The following is a 23,795-nucleotide window of genomic DNA, read 5'->3' as shown; positions in this document are numbered from 1 at the left end:
GTAAACCTACAATACACTACTTTGGACAAAAGTACTGGACCACACCTCTTAATCTAATCTGATTTTTCCAGTCCCATTGCCACAGGTGTATAAAATCAAGCACCTATATTTTGCCTATACAAACATTTGTGAAAAAATGTGTCATTCTAAAGAGCTCATTGAATTTAAGTGTGTGGTGCTATAACAGGATGCCACTCTTGCAACAAGTCGCAAAACGTTTGTGAAGGTTCGTTCCTCGGTTAACTGTAAGCGGTATTAAACCACAACAACTCAGCCACAAAGTAGCAGACCACATTAAGCTACTGACTGGGGTCGCCAAGTGTTGAGGCACATAGTGGTAAATGGACTGCTTCTTATATAATGATTTTCTACTCTACTTAAGAACTCAAAGCGCTTTGTAAAACATGCCTCATTCACCCATGACATACAAGCCCGTTTTTTTCTCCTTTGCTTCCACACATTCTATCTAAAATTCCCACACAGTCATACTCCGATGAATGCACTAGAGAGCAACTTGGGGTTCAGTATCTCGCTCAAGGATACTTTCTCATGCCGATTGGAGCACCCAAGGATCAAACCACCAACCTTCCAATTAGGAGATGGCCTGTGCTACCTCCTGAGCTACAGCCACCCCTAGCTGTTAGGGTTTAAAAAGCTCTTTTGACGAGGAGTAAATTGAAATATAAAAGTTGCCAATGCTAATAACTGCAGAGTTCCTGACCTCCTCTGGTATTAAAATCAGCACAAAAACAGTGTGCTGGGAGCATCGTGGCATGGGATTCTATGTCTGACATAATATCTGACGTTTTATTATTTATTTTGCATTGTATAGTTTTCCACTCCAATTTTAATACAAACAAATGAAATATTACCACAAGCGTGGGAGACCATCTTAAAATTGAAAAACCCAAATAAACCTATCAGAGAAACAGCAAAAACTTAGGAAGTGGCCAAATCAAAAAGCTATTGGACTGTTAAAGAGAGGGTGCCTGAAGTAAAGCTCCAAGGATGGAAACGCAACGTTTGTTGATGTCCATGGATTCTAGACTTCAGGCAGACGTTGGCTTCAATTGTTTTTTAATCCAAGTATTAAAATGAGTCGTTATATTTAAATTGATGTTAGTCCCACAAATTTTAAACCTCTGAAAATGGGAACTGTATATAAAAATGCCTGTCCTGGCCAAATAGAGAAAAACCTAAACTCTGCACTTCAATCAGACAATGGATGTTTGATTTGCAATGCACCGTGGTAATGTAGAGAGGCAAACTACAAAAATTGTGTCTCTGTCCCAAACAGTATGGAGGACACTCTATTATTAGTGAAAAACCCTATTCCAGCTGTGATAAGGCAAAGTAACAGGTTGGGCAGTTTGCTAGTAAACAGACTGCACTTTATTGCCTTATTCATCCATTCATACAAGCAACTTCTTCTACCTGAGTGCTTTCTTGCTAACCTTCACACATCGATGGATCCACCAGAGAGCAACTTGGTGCCCAAGAAAGTTTGTCAGGCAAACTGGGGCAGCCAGGGATTGAATCACCAACTTTCCGATTTGTAGATTACTTGTTCTACCTTCGGAGGACCTACAGCGCACAATCACACTGCAACCCTTTCACAATCACTAGTCAACTGAACACATATGCCTCTGGACTCTGGGAAAAAGCCACAGTACCTCAGAACCCACACAGACACAAGGAAAAACAGACTCCACATAGAAAGGACCCAGCAGGGTGAGGTGACAGTGCTAACCAGTTGACCACCGTGCAGACTGCTTTTATAAAAATCTTTCCTGTTTCTCTGTGTTTCACTGTTTATTTGAACTCTTATACTTTCAGCTTCCCAGCCAACTGTAAATTATTTGAAATCATCAGAGTTCAGTGAGAAGAGTTCCAGATTCTGTATGTCACTCACTTTACTGTGTGTTTTCACATAGGCTGTTTCTTTCTTAAGCTTTATGTTCATGTGGAACTTAATCTTCAAGTGTTTCTCCAGCAGTATCTGTTGGAGTAGATGAGATACAACTATACCTCAATAAATGAGACTGTCATTGAAACTGCTACTCAAATTTACCACAGATCTTTTTAGCATGCAGCAGAGACAGTAGAGGTGGGTGGGAATAAAGGAACAGGACAGAGTGATGACTGAAGGCAGGAGGAGGCAGGAGGAGACAGGAATCGATCGTGGACATGTGTTTCTCCCCACCATTGCCGAGGTTAAAGGAGAAGTCTGCAAAGAGAAATGTCCTGCCGAATAATTGCAAAAGCTCCTCTCTTACACACAACTGACCCGGCTTTCAAGCCAGCCCGTGTTAATAATCAGCACTCATAATGAACAGAATCCATAGGTCTGCTGGGTTAAGGTCCTCAACAACCTTGCTCCAAGCAACAACAGCCGAGAAGCAGCGTGAAACGATGTTGTGCTTGCTGTTGGCGTACCTATGCTACGCTACTGCCCCCCTGTGGATATTTTGATTCTGACAAGTTCAAATGGGTGCCGCTGAGTTCAGCTTCACATAAACCATTGAAATTACATACATTTTAAAAAATACCAATAACTGAGAAAAAAATATGAGAAATAGGAAATTTCTGTGTTTAGATGAGAGAATGTTCGATAGTACAAAATTAAATAAATTTTGCTACTTGCAATTAAAATTTAACTAAAGAAACCTGAGTTATCCCTGCATGATGTGTTAATTGTTGAAAGAGACTGTTATGTGAGAAATGCTACAGCAACTCTATCTGACGTCCTAACCTGAGTCAAGCAATTTAATGAAAATGAAAATTGTCCTTCAGTATTTGACCAGGCTATATCTTTCTTCAAATTTCCACAGAAACACCATAAACATGCTTCCTTTGACATTTTTAATGGCAAAAAGCTAACATGATGAAAATGTGTCCTTGCAGGTTTCACAGTCAGTCATCCAGATCATGGTAGTCTAAGGAGCTTGGAAAGAAAAGCGACTGGACTTCTTTAAGTTCCTTTTCAAAGAAAGTCCAGTCGCTTCTAAGCTCCGTGAAATATGTTGAAAACCAACAAATCAGAAACTAAATGCTAAACACTGGATAAGACAAATTAGGTCAAAGCCTTCATTAGAACTGGTCGGTAAAATTAAGAGAACACTCTCCGAATTACACATTAGTGCTTTGTAAACAAAATATTCCAGCTATATATGCGAGCTATGTTGTGTAATGTGCTGAGAACAAAATGACAGAGCAATGGTCAGTGGAAACTAAAATCATCAGCTCTGCGAAGCCTGCATTCAAAACCAAACCAAAATGAAAACTCTTCGAGTTTTGCCTTAATTTTTGGAACTGTAGATACTGAAGGGCTGTTTTTGAACTTAGTAAAGAGGTTGAGTTTTACAGGAAGTCAGACAGAATAACTGCTTAATGTAAATCATTCATTAAAATCATTGTTTTCAAAGTATGCAGAATACTATGCTTCAATCCAGTGTTGCTTACATGAAATATTGTTAGAAGACATAAATTTGTGATGTTAATAACTGGTTTTAAATTTAACACCTTTACATTTTTTAGATTTTTTTCTTGCCATTAACAGTTACTCATTCATTGTTTTCTTTTGCCATTCTGATGAGTATTTGACTCAGATGACAGGGTTCCTAAAGTGATGTCTTATTTTTACTGACATGTTATGCATGTCTGAGCTTTGTGACTAACAGAACACAGGCTTGAATTTTTTTTTTTTAGAAGAGCTGAACAACTATTAGCACTATGTATATGTGTATATGTATATATATATATTTATATATATATGTATTACTACTATTGATACTATTATTCTTTAACTACTGAGTTCAGTTTTGTTGAGTTTTAGTAGGGCCAGTTCACAGTAAGTCATCTGTAGGTCTCAAGGACAGACAGCCATCTGCCTCGATCAGTTTGGCAGGAAGGGTGGAGAGCTCATCAACATAGGAAATATATTATATCACTAGTAGATTTTCAATACTTTTGGTCACCGTGTTAGGAGAAATGGGCAATTACCAATGAGCAATGTCAAATCATAGTGGCCAGATGACTGTGTCTAGGTGACAAAACTTGTGAGTGTTCCTGGACAACAGTACCGTGCCACTGTGGTATGGACTGACCACATACACCTAACTATTCATATTAGGGGTGCTGTGGCTCAGGAGGTAAAGCAGGTCATCTCCTAATGAAAAGGGTTTGTGGTTCTATTCTATTCTGCATGTGAAAGTATTCTTGGACAAGATGCTGAGTCATTCCTAATGCATTCAACTGAGTGTGAATGTTAGAGAAAGCACGTAGACATAGAAAAAATGTGCTTGTGTGAATGTTGGTTAAAATGCTATGTAAGAACCAATCTTTATGCATTTTACCTGTTTATTCAATTCAGAGTCACATTGCCATATCCCAGCTGTCACTGAGTGAGAGCCTGGCTACACAGGTCTCCATTTCAGTAAAGTAACAGGCATGTCTGGGGACTGTGTGAGCAAACTGGAATACCTGGAAAAGAACTCACACAGGCACTGGACGAGCAGAAAGGACCCAGCTGGCTGTCAACTTTGAGCCAGGAAGCATCTTGCTGCAAGGCAACAGAGCTAACAAATGCACCACTCCATAAAGCTATAGCAGTTTGTCCAAACTGTCACCTCCTTTGTTGTTTTTATCAAGGCGTTGCCACTGGCTTAACTGGTCCAAAAAATGTAACCATCATGTGAAAACAAAATGCCCAATTCACTGCAGTGCTGAGACACAGAGATGACTTTTAATGATAAAACATATATAATTCATCATTACAAAACAACATGACACATACACATATTGTGGAATATTATTTCTACACAACAGGTAAAAAACATGTAAGAACATATTATTCACTTGAGAATCTAAAATGGTCCCCATGTTGAAATTATAGCACAATGCCAGAGAAGCTTAAGACCTGACATATCATCAGCCCAGCAATAGCACATAATAACACCAAAGGCGTGGTATCGTCTCTATGTTACAAAGTATTCACCGAGTCCTTGGAATTTCTGGATTCTCTTATGATAAGCCAGATAACCTCTCACTCACTTCCCACAGTTTCTTTGCCAAGGCATCATCTCGAGCTTTGACTCCTACTTGTTGCAGCGCACAATTGGAGAAGTAGCGTCCACTGAGGGGCTCAATGCCCTCTTGTAGAGCGCAGTAAAGGGTGGTCTGTGACCCTCCCTCAGGGCTGAGGAAGAACAGCTTTGCAAAAGGCATCATGAGAAGCTGCAGCCACAGGCTCATACTGCGACCCAGCTCTGTGTAGATGACTCCTGGGAAGAACAGAGGTGTTCTTAACTCAGAGGTACTCATTTGGACATGTAGTGTTGTAGTAGCTTTTGCTTGTGGTACATGTAGCCTCACACCAAAAATTGAAGCAGACACTGACCTGGGTGCAGGCAGTAGCAGGAGACACTGGTGCCCTCCAGTTTGTTGGACAACTCCCTGGTAAAAAGCACATTACACAGTTTGCTGTTACAGTAGGCCTGAAAGCTGTCCCAGGTAGACTGACCTGATACCAAATCTTTTTGGGAAGTAAGCAGAGAGAAGTCAATGGTTCCAAGGCGGTGCAGCAGTGCAGCCACTGTGACCACTCTACTGGGACCACACTGCTTTAGCCGCTCCAGGAGGAGACTGGTGAGCAGGAAGTGGCCCAGATGGTTTACACCAAACGCCATACCAAAACCCTCCTCGGTACATCCCAGGCCCATCACACCTGCAACACAAAGTTTCAGTCACTATCGATAGTACAGACAGGGACATTTCTCTGTATGGCAACATTCCCACCTGCATTGTTAATGAGGATGTCCAGTCTGGGCTCGGTCTTCAGGAAGGTTTCAGCAAAGCTCTGAACAGATTTCAGACTCGCCAGATCCAGATGCATAAACACCACCTGGTTGTTGCCGCTTTCCTAGAGGACAGAACTGCTGAGTAAGACAGGCTGCGATAGATCTGTCACATATCTGGCAGGACTGAACAATGACGGTGCATTTGAAAACGCATCCTTATGTAAGTGCTAGAAATAGATCTAATGTCTGTTTGATGCTTGTTGAATTACATGCTAACCATGCGTCTGATACCAAATACAAATAAAGTACTGTTTATTTTTATCATTTGTTTCCTTACATCTCCACCAAAGAGACGGGCTCTGGCTGAAACCACTAAAACACAATTAGAGGCCACTGCAGTGTTACCCTTGCTGTTTACTTCTACTCATAACCTCAGTTACAGGTCGCTGCTCTCAGGAGTGTGTTTCTTTCTGTATTTGGATGGATTCATCCTTCCCTCATTTGTGATCAGTCTTCATGTTCCTGCTGCTGACAAGCACTACCACAGGACAATACCTCGAATACCATGCTTCACTGTTGGGCAGGTAGCAGCATGTGATAAGCATTGCCCACCTGAGTAGACACTGCTGGTAGTTTGTCCCAATAGTTCACTATTTGTTTCATCAAACCAGAAAATGTTTTTATCCAGATTGATGCAGTGCTGCTGAGATGGTCAGTTTTTTCAGCTCATTCTATCAATATATGGTGGCCAACTGTACGAAGAACCTAATGGTTCCAAGTTATTCTGCATTACAATTATTAATGCCACTGTGCTCATCCCAGTACTTGTAGCTTTGGCCTGACCTCTGCCTCAGCACAATTTGATTGATAAGCTCTACATAGAGTTCCTTTGACTTCGTGGCTCAGTTTTCCCCATGGCATCCAGTGTGAGACATTTACATAGACTCCTGTGAAAGTTGATTCTGTTCATCTGGATGTAGTGTTTTCAGTGGGAGAAACGTTTCATCATTCATCTAAACTTTTTCAGTCTCAGCTGCAGGTTTCCCCAACCTTGACAGTACATTTGCATAATGACCAGGCTCCCTGTCTTATTGTTGAAAGAGTGGCCACTGGCCTGTAGGTGTAAACAGAATGTGCAGTCCTGGCCTGATGAGGTAGCTCTTCTATGTTGAGCCTTCTGCTTACTCAGAGGTTGTTGGGTTTCCCCAAATCACAGCAAAGCTCCTGCCACTCAGCTGTGTACACTAGCCATCCAAGTTCATCTGTTCTGTTCTGTTCATCTGGAGTCCAGATGAACTGAAACAACTTTCTGAGATTTGCTTACTTGGATGATTGAGCATGCATCCAAGTAAGACAAAGGTCTAAAAACTTTTACAACATATATATATGTTAAAATTGATTTTTAATAACTTACTCTTTCTCATTATTAGTGATTGAGTGAACACTCCTGTAAGTTTTTCAGTTAAAATGAAAGAAAATGAAACTACCAACTAGTGCTCTCAACTGACTATGGCACAGGATAGTGCCTGCCGTGTGTCAGCCTCTGACTTCTTACTCTGCGGATGTCGTAAGCGGCAGCCTCTCCTCTCTCCTTGTTACGGCAGGCCAGGATAACCCTGGCTCCTCGTTTCGCCAGCTCCAAAGCTGTGGACTTACCAATGCCAGTGTTGCTTCCTGTTCAGAAAAGCAATTCAAACATCTCAGCAAACCACTGGCAAAGGTGTCATTGTGAATACAGTGGCATTTAACTCTGGGTATCTAATGAAAGTTCAATCTAAGACTGTTTTTACCTGTTACATGTTCAGTTAAATTCACAGTCTTGTGATAGAATTACACATCAAAAGTGGAAAACAATGCAAATGTACAGATATCTGTTTTTACACATCACCTTTGTATGTAAAAATGACACATGAAGCATGAGGGGTGGACCTCGCTAAAAACTCAAGAGGACACTGTGGGTTCATAAGGTCTTCAGCCCAATTACTCTTGGTTCAACCTAAATCTAGACTTAAATCTAGGGGTGACCGTGCTTTTACCCTGGTTGCACCAAACCTGTGGAACAACCTTCCCATTGCTATCCATCCGTCAGATTCCATTTAAATCTCATTTAAAAACTAACTTATTTAACCTAGCTTTTCCATCTAGTTACTGCCCCGATTTTATATTTGGCTCCATTTTTATCTATGTACCTGTCTTTTAGTTATATCTATCTGTTCTTAGTAGGTTTGTTGTTATATTCTCTTTTATTCCTGTATAATTAGTACCTTCAACCTGCTGACATATGTGGTACTTTGTTAATGGTCTTTTATTTAATCATGTCTTAATTTCCCTGTTTCTATTGTAAAGCACTTTGGTGTACTGTTGGTTTTTTAAATGTGCTATATAAATAAAGTTGTATTCTATTGTATTGTATTATAAGGTAGTTAATATAAACACCATGGGTTGCAGTCCGGTATTCAGTTTTGATTAGGAACTGATCTCCAGTGCTTCCTCTGTTACCTTCTCGATACACTGGAAAACCCTTTATAAAAAGGAAAGCAGATAATGACATCCCGGAATTTCAAGTGACATACCACCAAACTGTTCTCAAAAAATAAATGATATAACATGACTTATAAGTTCTGAAAGTGTTTCTAAAAACTTGCAGGGTCTGACATAACCAGCGACCTGATGGCAGGTTGATGCCCAGCTATTAGCCCTTTTTGGCTAGTGACCACATTTTCACCAGACACAATTACTTATGAACTCTTCTTCTCACTTTTACTTGGCCTGTGATGATGATGATGATCTTATGAGTTCATTAGGAACTATCAGAAAAGACATGGGAGGATTTTTTCCCCCCAACTATTCCAGTGTAGCTGTGGGCAGCTGTGGCTCAGGTGGCACACCGAATCCTCTGTTAATCATCTTGAAGTCAAAAATGTTTCACTTTGCTTTTCAGAACACCCACAGAGCTAACCATTTAAAACTACTAGTTTTTTGTTTTGTTTTTCCTATGAAAGAATAAGCAATTGATACCTGAAAAAAAACGAAGCTGGTTTCACAACTTTTACTCCGATTCCGAATACGATTTTACAATCTTCGAAGACTATTTTAAACATCAGCAAGGCAAAAATCCCTCTACTTAATGATGAAAGATTTTCAAAGACGTTAACTAAGTTATAAGTCCTTTTTACAACAGGCAGCGAACAGCCATCTTTGTTTTCATTTTGAAATAGAGACACAGCCCGTCGGTAACGCTTGTTTCAGAAATATAGTTTTATCATTCAGAAGGAGTATGTCCCTTTCGGCTGATTCTAAAAGGACTTTTTCAAGCATCACTGCTTATTTTTACTCAAACCAGCAGTAAGCTGGGACCTGACTGGACAATGGTATAATTGCGCAACTTACGTGAGTTAGTGACTGTGTTTACAGTTGATGATATGAGCAGACAGTGGGGCGTGTTACCTGTAACAATGGCCGTCTTGCCCTTAAGCTTCATCGAACTGGAGCACCTCGCGGATCTGAACACACAGTAATAAACTAACACATAAAACGATACGAATCCCGCTATGAGGCATAGTAAAGCCGACATTACGACGCTTCCAAACACTGCTCGTAACCAAGCGGCTGTCTCTTCTTCTATTACTATTTGCGGCAGACGAGCAGCAACAAAGGCGCTCTGCTGCCCTCTGTCGTTTCTATTCTTATTCATTCAGATTTACTTAGCGCCAGCGTCAGATCCGGAGTTTCTGAAAAGAAAAGAAAAGAAAAGTCTTTTTTTTTAAGATAAAGTCCTCTGGAGCCTTGAGGGTCCTGCGCAGTATTTCTGTTGCTCCTTGGACTGCTCTTTTCTGGGCAGAGATCTCAGATTCTTTTTTCCTGGGCTTGCATAGTTTGGTGGTCAGGTCACTGCCCCAAATCCCCCGGTTACCACTGTGTCCACTGTTGCCTTTCCCCTCCACGTCTTTCGATCTCCTCTCTCAGCCCTTGGCACTTATCAAGCTTCTCATGTTGCTTCTCCCTGATGTTGCTGTCACTTGTATATGTTTGGTTGGTTAGTCGTTACCAGTTTGTCTATCTGTATAGAGGATCTTAGCTTGGTCATTCTCAACCACCCTAGTGAGCATATCGCATTTTGTTCTCGGGGCTGCCAGGTCATGCTGGGCACATGCTGGGCACAGATGGTTAAAATGAATTTTGAAGTATCAGTCAGAAAAGTATGATGAAAGCTATTTTTTGAGCAGTGCCAGTGCTAGCCCAATTTTCTAATCTTCTGATGAGAGTGGCAAGGCTGCAGATAAATCTAGAAGGACTAAAATGAAATATTGTCGGTTATTGAAGCATATAAAAAAAAAATTTTCAAATTAATAAATTTTCAATAATGCTATTTCAGTGCTATGGTTTCATCAGAAACCACACTGGAATTTGTCAAAATTATTGTTTCACCATTCCACCTGAAGGTCTTGATGAGTGACAACTTTGTTAGAAATTTCTTAAATGAAAGGGTTTTTTAGGTAGATCAAGACAATCGATGATTTAAAGTAATTTGGGTTGGAGTTAGATGAAAGTGATTAATTTAAACTTGTACTGTAATGTGATATCACTGATGTTGCCAGCAACTAAATTTAGGAATTTTTCACTGTCATCAGAAGACTTGGCAGGAAAAGAAGCTAGATCAGCACTAAGGAGTCTGTTAATGATTTTAAACAGAACGTTGGCTTGTGCTTATCATTATTAATCAATTAATTCTTGCTTAGCAGCTCCTTCAGGTGAAGGTAACAAACCGACAAGAAATGTGACAATAGCTGAGACCAGGATGATCTTAGGATTTAGGTGGATGGTAGATAACAATACAGCAAATTTGATATTGCCACTGTCATGATTCCTGTCACTCCTGTCACTTTAATATGAATCATGTAACAATTAGTTAATCGTTAATTGTGGGTTGGGGACGCAAATCATCCCCACCCCCACCCTCCAACCCTTCCCTGTGCAGTGTAAAAGTTACAGCAAGATACCAGAGAACTCTTTGTGTCTTGTAAGAGCTGGGACCCTTTAAAATCACAAGAGGCTTAAGTACTTAAAAAATTTAAAAGACATGGTTGTGTCAGTCAGTAAAGGAAAATGGGATTTCATGAATCTGTATTTTAACTGACATATTCTAATCTTGATAGCTCTTAAAAAGAGGTTTGGTTTATCTGACTCTAAAAGGAACGTTCATACTAAACAACACTCTTTTGCCATGGCACTGCACTCTTCTCATTAAAGTTGGAGCAGAAGGTCACCTTTATTTGAAACCATTCCTCAGTAACATGTAGAGTAGTCAGAGTGACACAGCAGTGTATTCTCCACAGAGAAAAAAAGCTGTGCTCACAGAGTGACTTTTGTTTTACTTTGAACCTGTCATCCATCATGTAAACAAGGCTAAAGTTCATCCTGTGAATCAGCCTAAGGCAATTCAGTCATGAAGGAGCATTTGAATAGAGGTTAGTGCATTATTGTACAACGAAATAATGGTAACAGGTTGAACTATTACACATATGTGGGATATTATGTCATTTTATGAGACATTTTGAAAATTATCAGGGAATGGTTGTAGCACCTTATGTAAACAGAATATATTAGATAAAACAGCTTTGCAAACACAGCCACACTGTTGTCATGTCACCCTGACTAAAATCAAGTTAGACTTGTTTTTTATATGGTTAGGTGAATAACTGGGTAGCAGTAAAGTAAGGGTGTGATCTGAACATTTGCCATAACCTTTGGTCCACTGATTAGCCTTAAGCTAAGTCCACTTCTAAATATTGTTGGTGTTGCCCAACAACAATAACATTCTGTAACATGCTGGAGTTTTGCTTTAAAGCTCCTGAGAAGTAAATTATTATTCATTAATTAATTGGTACTTTATTAATATACAGTTTATTCTAAGTGTTCCATACATGGATGACATGCTGACTGTTGTACTTTTATACCATTTTAAAATCATTCCACTGTTGGCATACATTTTTTATAAGATAAGATAAGATAAGATAAGATAAGATAAGCTTTATTAGTCCCACACGTGGGAAATTTGTTTTGTCACAGCAGGAAGCGGACAGTGCAAAAGTTATGAAGCAAAAATTAGAATAAAATAAAATAAGAATAAATACAGTACACAACTGTACAGAATAGAATAAAATAAAATACTATATACAGTAGAATAAAATAGAATAAAATATACAATAAGATAAAAATAGAATACAAATGCTATATACAACTGAGTAAAAAATACAACGATGCCAGAAAAGATTATTGCACATTAGTGTTATTGCACATGTGTGGATGTGTATGTTTGATCAGTTAAAGTCTTTGTTGTGGAGTCTGACAGCAGTGGGGAGGAAAGACCTGCGAAATCTCTCCGTCCCACACCGTGGGTGCCGCAGTCTCCCACTGAAGGAGCTGCTCAGTGCTGTCACAGTCTCATGCATGGGGTGGGAGATGTTGTCCAACAGGGATGACAGCTTAGCCGCCATTCTCCTGTCACTCACCACCTCCACTGGGTCCAGAGGGCATCCTAGAACAGAGCTGGCCCTTCAGATCAGCCTGTTCAGTCTCTTCCTGTCCCCAGCAGAGATGTTGCCGCCCCAGCAGACCACACCGTAAAAGATGGCTGAGGCCACCACAGAGTCATAGAAGGTCTTCAGGAGTGGGCCCTCCACTCCGCAGCAGGTACAGCCTGCTCTGCCCTTTCCTGTAGAGGGATTCTGAATTATGAGTCCAGTCCAGTTTGTTGTTCAGATGAACACCAAGGTACCTGTAGCTGTCCACAGCCTCGATGTCCATACCTTGGATGTTCAGTGGTTGCAGTGGAGGATGTTTGTGCCTGCGGAAGTCTACCACCAGCTCCTTGGTTTTACTGGCATTGATCTGGAGGTAGTTCAGCTGGCACCAGTCCACAAAGTCCTGAGTCAGTCCTCTGTACTCCTTGTCGTCCCCATCAGTGATGAGGCCGACTATTGCAGAGTCATCAGAGAACTTCTGCAGGAAGCACTGGGTGGAGTTGTGGGAGAAGTCTGCAGTGTAGATGGTGAAGAGGAACGGAGCCAGAACCGTTCCCTGTGGGGCCCCCGTGACTGCAGGCGACCCTGTCCGACACACAGCCCTGAGTCCTCACATACTGTGGTCGGTCGGTGAGGTAGTCCAGAATCCAGGTAGTGAGGTGATGGTCCACTCCAGAGTTCTCCAGCTTGTCCTTCAGAACCGAGGGAAGAATGGTGTTGAAGGCACTGGAGAAATCAAAGAACGTGATTCTCACAGTGCTCCCAGCGGTCTCCAGGTGAGCGAGGGAGCGATGTGGGAGGTGAATGATGGCATCATCCGCTCCAATGCCAGGCTGGTAGGCAAACTGAAGTGGGTCCAGTGATGAGCTCACAAGGCGCGAAGCTGAGCCAGGACCAACCGCTCCAGGGTCTTCATCAGGTGGGATGTCAGAGCCACCGGCCTGTAGCTGTTGAGGTCCTTGGGCCGTGAAGTCTTTGGCACTGGAACAACACAGGAGGTTTTCCAGAGCTGTGGGACTCTTCCCAGCCTCAGGCTCAGGTTGAAGAGGTGCTCGATCACCCCACACAGTTGGTCCGCGCAGGACCTGACGACCCTCGAGCTGATGCCATCTGGACCCGCTGCCTTCTTGGCTTTAATCCTCCTCAGTTCCCTCCTAACCTGGGTGGTTGAGAGAGACAGGCTGGAGCCTTGTGTTGAGTGTGTATTGGATGCTGTTGTTGGGGGTGGGGAGGAGTGAGCAGGGTGAATAGAGGAGGTGTGAAGTGTCTGAGGTGTCAGAGGTGGAACAGCAGCAGTGGGGTGGGTGAGTCTGCAGCCGATGTTGGAGACTGCCTCATGGCTGAATCAAATCTGTTGAAGAAATGATTCAGTTCATTTGCCCACCTCACATCCCTCCCAGGCAGAGAGTTCTGATGTTTGTGGCCCGAGATGGTTCTGAGGCCTCTCCAGACTTCACCAACGTTGTTTTGCTGAAGCTGGTTCTCCATCTTCTGCCTGTAGCTGTCCTTCCCATTCCTTATCAGTCCCCTCAGCTCTCTCTGCACCCTTTTCAACTCCTCTTTGTCTCTGGATTTGAAGGCCCTCCTCTTCTGCTTGAGGACAGCTTTAATTTCTGGGGTAATCCAAGGTTTGTTGTTGGAGAAACACTGTACAGTCCTGGTAGGTACGGTGTTATCCACACAGAAATTAATATAGTCAGTAATGCATGTAGTAAGGCTGTCGATGTCCTCTCCGTGGTCGTCACAGATCACCTCCCACACAGTGGACTCAAAACAATCCTTAAGAGCCTCCTCGCTCTCCTCCGACCATCTCTGCACTGTGCGGGTGGCTGGTGGCTCCCTGCGCACTAAGGGCTCATACACAGGGACGAGGTGCACCAGGTTGTGATCAGATCTGCCCAGGGGAGGGAGAGGTGATGAACTTGGTGATGATCTTCTGCATTGGCATACAGTAAGTCCAGTGTTTTATTGTCTCTGGTTGGGCAGGTCACATACTGGGTGAAGGTGGGCAGTGTGGAGTCCAGTGAGGCATGATTGAAGTCCCCTGATATTATGAGGAGGGCCCTCGGAGATTGTGTTTGCAGTCTGCTGACCACAGAGTGGAGAGTGTCACATGCTGTATCCGCGTTGGCCGAGGGGGGGACATACGCTGTTATCGCGATAACATGCGAGAATTCCCGGGGCAGGTAGTACGGACGCATGCTAACGGCTAACAGCTCAATGTCTCTGCTGCAGAGTTGTTCTTTCACAGTGATGTGCCCGGGGTTACACCAGCTGTCATTCACAAACACTGCCAGTCCCCCTCCTTTCCTCTTACAGTTAGCGACGTGAGCTCATCCATCTTATTGGGCAAAGATCTTACATTTCCAATAATTACAGAAGGAAGAGATGGTCGATAACGTCTCCTTCTCGGGCGACGGCGCTCCTTCCCAGCACGACACCCCCGTCTTTTCCTCCTCAGCTCGCTGGGAATGTCGGGTCTGTCCGCCGGCGGTACAGCTGCGGGACGCAGCACTAACAGCTGATCCTTACTGTAAACAAAGGATCCCTGCTCTGGGTCCCCAGACACCGGTGAAAAAAGTAGAAAAAAACTAAGAAAAACGACCAGAACTAGCACAAAACGGTAGAACATGGTTGCAGAGTCTAATTACTAATACGTTAGTTATAATAAATTACGAGAAGAAAAAGATAAGAAAGAAAGAGACTCAGAATGAGCAGAGCTGCTGTAACAGGCTGCCGCACACGGGGGGCGCCAGAAGAATGACATGTGAGTTTTCATAAAACTTTTAGGGAAATCTGAGATGGTTGAGCAGACGGTCCACAGTGACCTCAGATAGAATGACCTTAATGGAACATCACAATTCATTAAGGTGGAGACAAGTGTTAGTGGGGATTTGGGACAGAACAATAACAGCAAATGTGAAAGGGAAGGTTTAGAAGAGAATAATGAGAGCTGCAATTATGTATGGTTTGGAGCACTGACAAAAAGACAGAATGCTGAAACTGAAGATTTTAGTTGGGAGTAACCAGGATAGATGGGATTTGAAATGAATATATCATTGGGAGGTATGTTAGAGAAGCATGGCTGAGATGGTTTGGAGATGTGTAGAGGACGGATATTGGATGTACTGGACAAAGGATGTTGAAGGTGGAGCTGCAGGCAGGCAAAAATGAAAGACCACAAAGCAGTAGAACTACAGAAAAGATCCAGATTTTAAAACTGGATTGCTAAGCATTTGGTGTGATGGAAGCAGAGGACCCCAAGAGGACTTGCTGAAAGAGAAGAAGTTCCTTCCATGTTTTTGTGGCCTCATGGTAGCTGATGGCTCTGAGTAAGTTGAGTTTATCTTGTATTTCTTGGTTTTCTTCTTCCTTCTCTTCTTCTTCTTCTTCTTCTTCTTCTTCTTCTTCTTCTTCTTCTTCTTCTTCTTCTTCCAGCTGCTCCCTTTAGGTGCTGCCACAGCAGATCATCTATTCAGTTCAATTCAAACTAGGCTGAAGGAGGGGTGGTTATCTGCCCCGACCAGGTGAGGAAGACAGGATGAAGACATACTGTGGAAGAGAGCCAGTGATTAATAATAACTGCTGGTTAAATGCAGAGTGGTGTATAAACACATAGTGACTGAAAAAGAAACACTCAGCGCATCATGGGAAGCCTCCAGCTGCATAGCCTATCTAAGCATAAGTAAGGGAGGACTCAAGGTCTCCTGATCCAGTCCTAACTATATGTTTGATCAAAAAGGAAAGATGGAGAGGGTGTCTGCTTCCCAAATCTTACCAGGGAGCTGGTTCTACAGAAGAAGGGCCTGAAAGCTGAAGGCTCTGCCTCCCATTCTACTGTTACATACTCTAGGAACAACAAGTAAGCCTGCAGTCTGAGAGTGAAGTGCTCTAATGGGGTCATATGGTACTATAAGGTCATTAAGATAACATGGACCCTGAATATTCAAGACCTTGTATTTGAGGAGAAGAATTTTAAATTTGATTCTGGATTTAACAGGGAGCCAATGAAGAAGAATATAGGAATATAGCCAGTAGAAGAGGAATATCTATCTGTCTAATCCTTGTCAGTATTCTTGCTGCAGCATTTTGGATTAGCTAAAGGCTTTTCAGGGAAAATATGCTTAATCCCTCTAACCTACTGCACATCCTGTCAAAATGATAATTGATACCAGTTGATACAATTCCTTCTCTGTATCCCAAGTATCCATATTTATATTTGAATATTTTATCATAGGTTAGTGGTTCACATTTCTCAAAAACTGTGTGTTTCTGGTGCATCTATGTTCTTCTCAGTTGTTCTCACACTCACTGTTGTCATACCATAAGAAAAACACGTTGGAAGGTCTGCACTCTTGAACTGAACTAAGGTTAGGACCTGTTTTTGTTGAATTTGTGACCTCGTCCTCCTGGTGAGGAGGATGAAAGTAAGTAGAAAGTATGAATAACAGTGTAAGCATGTGCCCTGTGTTGTTTTATGTGCAGTGTCATTTAAAAGCATCCTCAGCACAGTTTCCTAAATTGATACCATGATTGAAAGATTATACAAGAGCTATGTACTGAGACATGTGATGTGGGCAGGCCCACTGGCTGGTTAATCTACATATGTGTCATGACTTGTTCAGCACTTAGGGTGGGTCAAATGCTTAAACCACGATACAGTATAATCATGACAACACTCCAAATTCTAGTGACAAAAAAAAACACAGAAAAAGTGCCCGTATGAATGGGTGAATGACGTAAGTTGTGTTCAGTCATCTTCACTTCACTTCACTTCAAGTGCTCAGAGAAGAAAAGTGCTATGTATGAACCAGTCCATTTACCATTTGCTCTAAGCCCATAATGTTGATTGGGTGTTGCATCCTTTAACTACTGAATGCCTCCTATGCCCACTAGGTGGTGCTGGAGAATACCCTCTACCCATATGTCACAGTGATGTATATCATGTATGGAACCACCAAATAAAATTTCATGTAGGGTGAAAGATGATTAGTAGGTGGTGCAAGTATGACATAATACTGTCACACAGATGACTCCAGACTCATGCTTCCTGTTTCATTTTGACGTTCATTGATCTGTGTTCAGTGTATTCAGTTTTGCTTCCTCTCCGTCTTGTTATATGTGATTAGTCCCAGCTGTGTCCTCCTCCTGTGTCTCATTGCCTCGTTATCCCTCTGTGTATTTGAGCCCTGTGTTTTCCTCTGTCCGTTGTTGTGTCGTGCTGTCACATACCCCATGTGCTGTGTGAGTTTCCCCGTGTGGGAAAAAGTTTCTGTGACTGTAATTAGCAAAAACCATGGAACAGTTTTGTTTACCTGAATTTTTAATGTTTTGAGCTGGTTTGTTTTTAACAATACAGGGGATTAAAAACACTTAAAAACTTAAAATAAAATAATTACATTTATTGTAAATTGATAAAAGGACCAATGATCATTTATATAATGGTAAAAACAGTAAAATCAGTTTTCCCCAGGTCATCCACCTGCTTGAGAGACAAAATGGAATACAGAAATGAAAAAGGAGAGAAGGGATATTGGACACAGGTGTTCTTTGTTTTTGTCTTCAGACAAGTCCAAATAAAGGTGGAGATTTGTGATTAGAAACAACGTAGCAGATCAAGCTTCCAGTTAGTCATCTGAAAGAGTAAGTGTTTGAATACGCTGATTATTAGCCGTATAATAATGCAATAAAAATTCAAAAACTTGCTGTAGTCACATGTAGATGTTTATTATGTAAAACCTGTCATGACAGCACCACTCTGCTACTCCACTTACTCAACCAGTGAAACCAGGATCATTCAGCTAACCAAACTGGTTATTTGAAACCTGCTTTTTTTAGTGACTTCGAGACAGTCTGGACTTGCTGAGATTGAAGATTGTTTACTGTGGTGTGCAATGCAAAAAAAAAAACCAGTCACTCTGGTTTATTACAAAGCCTTTTCTAAGTGTATACATAGTATGCACTCAGTGGACAGAATAATTACCAATGTGAATATCTGAACATTACTGAAAAAACAAGTCAATTATGTTTACTGAAAATCGTTCTGGCTCTTGTTTGGCTGAGAAACAAAATCAGGCAAAGAATTCATCTATAAGTATTACAGAAACAGTGAAAACTTCACACTATTAACTATTTTTATGCAAGGCCACATAGTCTCTCGCTGAGCTCCCAGAGCTTCTTTGATGCTACATCATCCTTAGCTTTGTCATAAACTTCTCTCACTGTGCAGTTGGAGAAGTAACGTCCGCTGAGCGGTTCAATCCCCTCCTGGAGGGCACAGTGCAGGGTGGTCTGGCATCCCTGCTCTGTGTTCTTGAAAAAATAAGCAGTGAGGGGCTTCAGGAACAATTGTAAAGTTGAGTTTGCATTCCTGGCCAGTTCAGAGTTGATGGCTCCTGCAAAAACAGAAGAACAACTTTAACTTGAAGGGAAAGGTGGTTAGATCTGCTTCAGTTTCTAAATCATGTAGGATCAGAACTTAAAATGCATACCGAGTGTCTGTACTATACATTAATTCGGTGTTTGTTTGCATGAAATGATGGAGAATATTGGTGCCATGCCTACTGACCTGGATGGAGGCTGTAGCAAGTGACATTGGTACCCTTCAGTCTCTTGGCCAGCTCATGGGTGAAGAGGTTATTGCACAACTTGCTATCAGAATAGTACTGAAGGACCTCCATGAATGAGGTCCCCAGTCCAAGAGCTTTGTGAGTGTTAAGGCAGTCAAAATCAATTTTTCCAAAGTTATGTGCCATAGATGACACATTGACCACCCTACTTGGTCCGCACTTCTTCAGTCTTTCCAGCAGCAGATTCGTTAACAGGAAGTGACCAATATGGTTGACACCAAACATCAGGCCCAGTCCGTCCACTGTGCGACCCTGCAGATACACACCTGGACAAAACATGGAGAAAACTTTTATCTTGTTTCAAGATGTGTTAAGATTTAAACAAGCAAGACTTTTAAACATCTGATCAGAGTAGAGTACAATAACCATTCCATGGATCTTCATTTAAGTTCAGGCCACAGGAATAGTCAACAGAATCCTGATTCTCCAGAAGTGCACGTTTCAATGTATAACTTGAAGAACTGACTGACTTCTTTCTGTATTTCTTTGCAACCCTGAAGGTTTACAATCGGCAGCACGAGGATCATGACCTTACAAAGCTGACATATGAAGCAGTTCTGTGAACTGGGATGGATGTTGTGTAATAACTGTGCAGCTGTCTAAAGTGACTGGAAGACATTTCCAACTGCTTTCCAAAGCTCACCATGTTATCCGTTAAATGTATAAAATCCTATATACTGTAGCGATAAATATATTTATAATAATATAAATATAATAAGCTATGATGACAGACACTGACACAGTTGTGACATGATGTTGCAATGGACAGCCAAACCTGCATTATTGATGAGGATGTCCAGTCGGGGTTCAGATTTCAGGAAGTTTTCAGCAAAGCTGCGAACAGACTTTAGACTCCCCAGATCTAGCTGCATGAACACCACCTGGTTGTTGCCGCTGTTCTGCAGAAAACATGGAAAACTCATTAAGCACATAACTATTTTACAATGGCCATCTACTGTCATGAATGAGCTTGGTATAACCTGTACAATAATGTACATACTAGATGACATTACAGGGTATTTAGGACAGACATGGGTCTTTTGGTTGGTTAAATATCTACTCACCCTCTTGATTTCTTCAAGTGCAGCCTCTCCTCGCTGCTTGCTGCGACAGGCCAGAATAACTCGAGCTCCTCTTTTAGCCAGATCTAAGGCTGTGGTCTTCCCAATACCCGTGTTGCTGCCTGCAGGTGAAAAAACCTTTTATTCTGCTCATCAAAGCAGACATGGTGCAACACAGTGGCCACAAAACACAGCCTTTGCTTACCAGTCACAATCACAGTTTTCCCATGTAGCTTTGCTTTGCTTGTGCATCTCTTTCCTTTCACTACAATCTCACGGTAAAAATAAACAACACCTATAGCAAGACCCAAGACCAGCAGAAGGCACATTGTTCCTGCCTCAGAGTCTCACAGCAAACTGCCTGCTCACAGGAAGTCTAAGCAATTTGGTTGGCTATAACTTGCTCTGAGATTTAAACAAACACACCCATTTCCTGCATGGGCGTGACTGTGTCTTTGTTATTGGGTTACAGCAGGACAGAAGTGGAATTCATCAAAGGCTCAAAACAGACCACATGACTCATGTTGGCAAGTCAGAGGTCAGTTATGCAAGCCGCAGCATGTTTGATTAAGCCTCACACAATAATCTGTTTTAACTCTGCACTGCATTTTTAACACATCCTCAGATAAGACGGTGGTGTAATAAATCCTAATAATAATCATGCAGTCTACTTTGCTCTTCCTGTTCTATTTTAGAAACCACATAGAGTCAGATGCATTTCACTAAAAGGCTAAAAGGGTAAGAAGAAAAAGAAAATGTCATTTTCAAGATAAACACAAAAATTAAACTGCTATGTTGACTAAAATATATAAAATAAATAAGTTATTAGTGAAACAAAATAAAACAATGCAAAGATGGATCATATTTCAAAGGCTTAAAAAGACAGAAAAAATAAAACTGGAAAAAATAAAACTTCAGATTAGTTAGAATGAAGAAATCCGCAGTGCTCACATGAGAATCATGCTCTTTGATTTCTCCAGTGCCTTTAACACCATTCTTCCCACAGTTCTGAAGGACAAGCTGGAGAACACAGGAGTGGACCATCACTTCACAACATGGATACTGGACTACCTCACCGACAGACCACAGTATGTGAGAACTCAGGACAGGGTCGTCTGCAGTACGGGGGCCCACAGGAAACGGTTCTGGCTCCGTTCCTCTTCACCATCTACACTGCAGACTTCTCCCACAACTCCACCCAGTGCTTCCTGCAGAAGTTCTCTGATGACTCTGCAATAGTCGACCTCATCACTGATGGGGACGACAGGGAGTACAGAGAACTGACTCAGGACTTTGTGGACTGGTGCCAGCTGAACTACCTCCAGATCAACACTAGTAAAACCAAGGAGCTGGTGGTAGACTTCCGCAGGCACAAACATCCTCCACTGCAACCACTGAACATCCAAGGTATGGACATTGAGGCTGTGGACAGCTACAGGTACCTTGGTGTTAATCTGAACAATAAACTGGACTGGACTCACAATTCAGACACCCTCTGCGGAAAAAGGCAGAGCAGGCTGTACCTGCTGCGGAGACTCAGGTCGTTTGGAGTGAAGGGCCCACTCCTGAAGACCTTCTATGACTCTGTGGTGGCCTCAGCCTCATCTTTTACGGTGTGGTCTGCTGGGGTGGTAGCATCTCTGCTGCGGACAGGAAGAGCCTGAACAGGCTGATCTGGAGGGCCAGCTCTGTTCTAGGATGCCCTGTGGACCCAGTGGAGGTGGTGAGTGACAGGAGAATAGTGGCTAAGCTGTCATCCCTGTTGGACAACATCTTTCACCCCGTACAGGAGACTGTGACAGCACTGAGCAGCTCCTTCAGTGGCAGACTGCGGCACCTACGATGTGGGACGGAGAGATTTCCTTCCAACTGCTGTCAGACTCTACAACATGGTCTCTGCATATAACCACACACGTGCAATCAGACACACACGCACATACACACCCCATACACAACTGTAACTGTCTCCCTGATGTGCAATATTACCAAGTGAAATTTTTTCCTACTATAATAGAGCATTTTATTCCATTTTGTATAGTATTTTATTCTTGTTGTATAGTATGTTATTCTATTTTATCTTATCCTATTCTATTGTGTTTTTCTTAACTTTTAATGCTCTTAAACTTGTACTTTCTGCCGTGACCAAAAAATTACCCACATGTGGGGTTAATAATGGTTTATCTTATCTTATCTTTAAAATAAATTATGTCATGCATGTAAAGCAAACTTAACCAAAAGCCAGGCTCAAAGGAGGAGGTTTTCCCTTTATGTTTAAAGAACAATTCAGGCGTTGTTCTCAGCAGACGGCTCTAGTTTCCCAGTTGTCTGCCCAAAAGATTCCACCTTAATCTCCGAAACAAGCACCCATACTTTACACGCTGTCTGCATGCGAGGCACAATACTTGAACAAGACCATGAAGTATCTGAACTTCAAGTCTAGCTTCAGAGTTTTATAGAAGCATGATTGTAGTAGATTTAAAAAATCGTTAGACCACTTAGGATAGCATGGGAGTGCATGATAGCTGGATGGAGTGCTGAAAATTATTATTTGCTTTGAATTTTGATATCTGTCATCCTGGGCAATCCAGTGGTGTGGTTAGCTCTGATAACAAACAGGCCCTGGGTTCAAATCCATGCTTGGACCTTTCTGTCCCATGCAAACATGTTTGAATGTTGTGAGTCAAGTAAACATAGTTCATTTCAGAAAAAGGCAAGGTCAGTGAAAATCTAGCTGTGTGATGTGTACGTATTTCTAAGACACAACAATAAATAATGCTTTGCATAAAAAACTAATTATGTCTGTTTATTTAATACTTTAATTTGGAAGTTTTTAATTATTTATTTGCACAGGTCAGGTTCAATGAGGGAACAGTGATAACATGAATAGCTTATTGCTGTAATCAAAGCTTGCTCTCTCTCTCACACACACACACACACACACACACGCACACACACACACACACACACACACACACACACACGCGCACACACACACACACACGCACACACACACACACACTACACACACACACACGCACACACACACACACACACACGCATACACACACATGCACACTCCAAAAACTGATTTGACTTAAAAGGAAAAAAAAGGCAATTTTCACAGTTTGTTCTCCTCTGAGAACCTAGAAAGCAAAGCCTCCTTCTCTTCGATCAGCAGATAATCTGTACAAAAGAAACAAGGTAGGTCACTCACAGCAGGTAAGCAAAGCAAAACTACAAGTCAGCTTCGCTAACAAGTGTCAGCTCAACAATCCAACAAAGACTGAAGGGAAACACCACCTTAACTAATAGCAGAAGAGGAGCAGAATTGAAACAGATGAGTGGTAGCATTTTCTATTACAGTGCAGTAATAAAGGGGTAATAGTAGAATAACAAGGGGGAAACAAGAGTGTAATGATGTGTCATTTCTAATTTATTACTATGCAATTACCAAAGTAATAACCACCTAATATCCAAGTAATATCATGGTAGCAACAGCAGTTAGTTGAGTAATAGGAGGGTATCGTCACTGATTTCTATAATCACTTCGATTCCGATTCACAAGGTCCTGATTTGATCAGGATTGATCTGATTTGACTTCATCAGAGGTGTAAGCATCACAGCAGATGCCTTTGTGTCAAAGTAACTGAGGATAAAACACAGAAAAACATGAAGGAGAATTTCCTGGCCTGGCATTTTATAGCAGACAACCGTAACATATTCTGCAAAAGATCAAAAACAGAAGAAAACCATCAGTCAACACATGACCATTACCTGATGCTA

General features: G+C 41.8%; 2 protein-coding genes across 2 annotated transcripts; both read right to left on the bottom strand.

Annotated features, from left to right (window-relative positions):
• Positions 1–4,722: 4,722 nt before the first annotated feature.
• Positions 4,723–9,437, bottom strand: LOC116323499 (dehydrogenase/reductase SDR family member 13-like). Its single transcript, XM_031743844.2, has 5 exons — positions 9,246–9,437; positions 7,354–7,472; positions 5,797–5,920; positions 5,399–5,725; positions 4,723–5,282 (listed from the first exon to the last, which is right to left on the bottom strand). Exons 1-5 carry the CDS (start codon positions 9,370–9,372, stop codon positions 5,023–5,025), a joined length of 957 nt encoding a protein of 318 aa, XP_031599704.1. The 5' UTR covers positions 9,373–9,437; the 3' UTR covers positions 4,723–5,022.
• Positions 9,438–18,024: 8,587 nt separating this feature from the next.
• LOC116323503 (dehydrogenase/reductase SDR family member 13-like) lies at positions 18,025–20,374 on the bottom strand. Its single transcript, XM_031743850.2, has 5 exons — positions 20,218–20,374; positions 20,016–20,134; positions 19,727–19,850; positions 18,891–19,217; positions 18,025–18,717 (listed from the first exon to the last, which is right to left on the bottom strand). Exons 1-5 carry the CDS (start codon positions 20,339–20,341, stop codon positions 18,458–18,460), a joined length of 954 nt encoding a protein of 317 aa, XP_031599710.1. The 5' UTR covers positions 20,342–20,374; the 3' UTR covers positions 18,025–18,457.
• Positions 20,375–23,795: the final 3,421 nt, after the last annotated feature.

This window comes from Oreochromis aureus, linkage group 14 (genome assembly GCF_013358895.1).
Source record: "Oreochromis aureus strain Israel breed Guangdong linkage group 14, ZZ_aureus, whole genome shotgun sequence".
NCBI lineage: Eukaryota > Metazoa > Chordata > Actinopteri > Cichliformes > Cichlidae > Oreochromis > Oreochromis aureus.
Note: the sequence above shows the minus strand (reverse complement) of the source record. Positions and strands in the feature narration are given on the sequence as shown.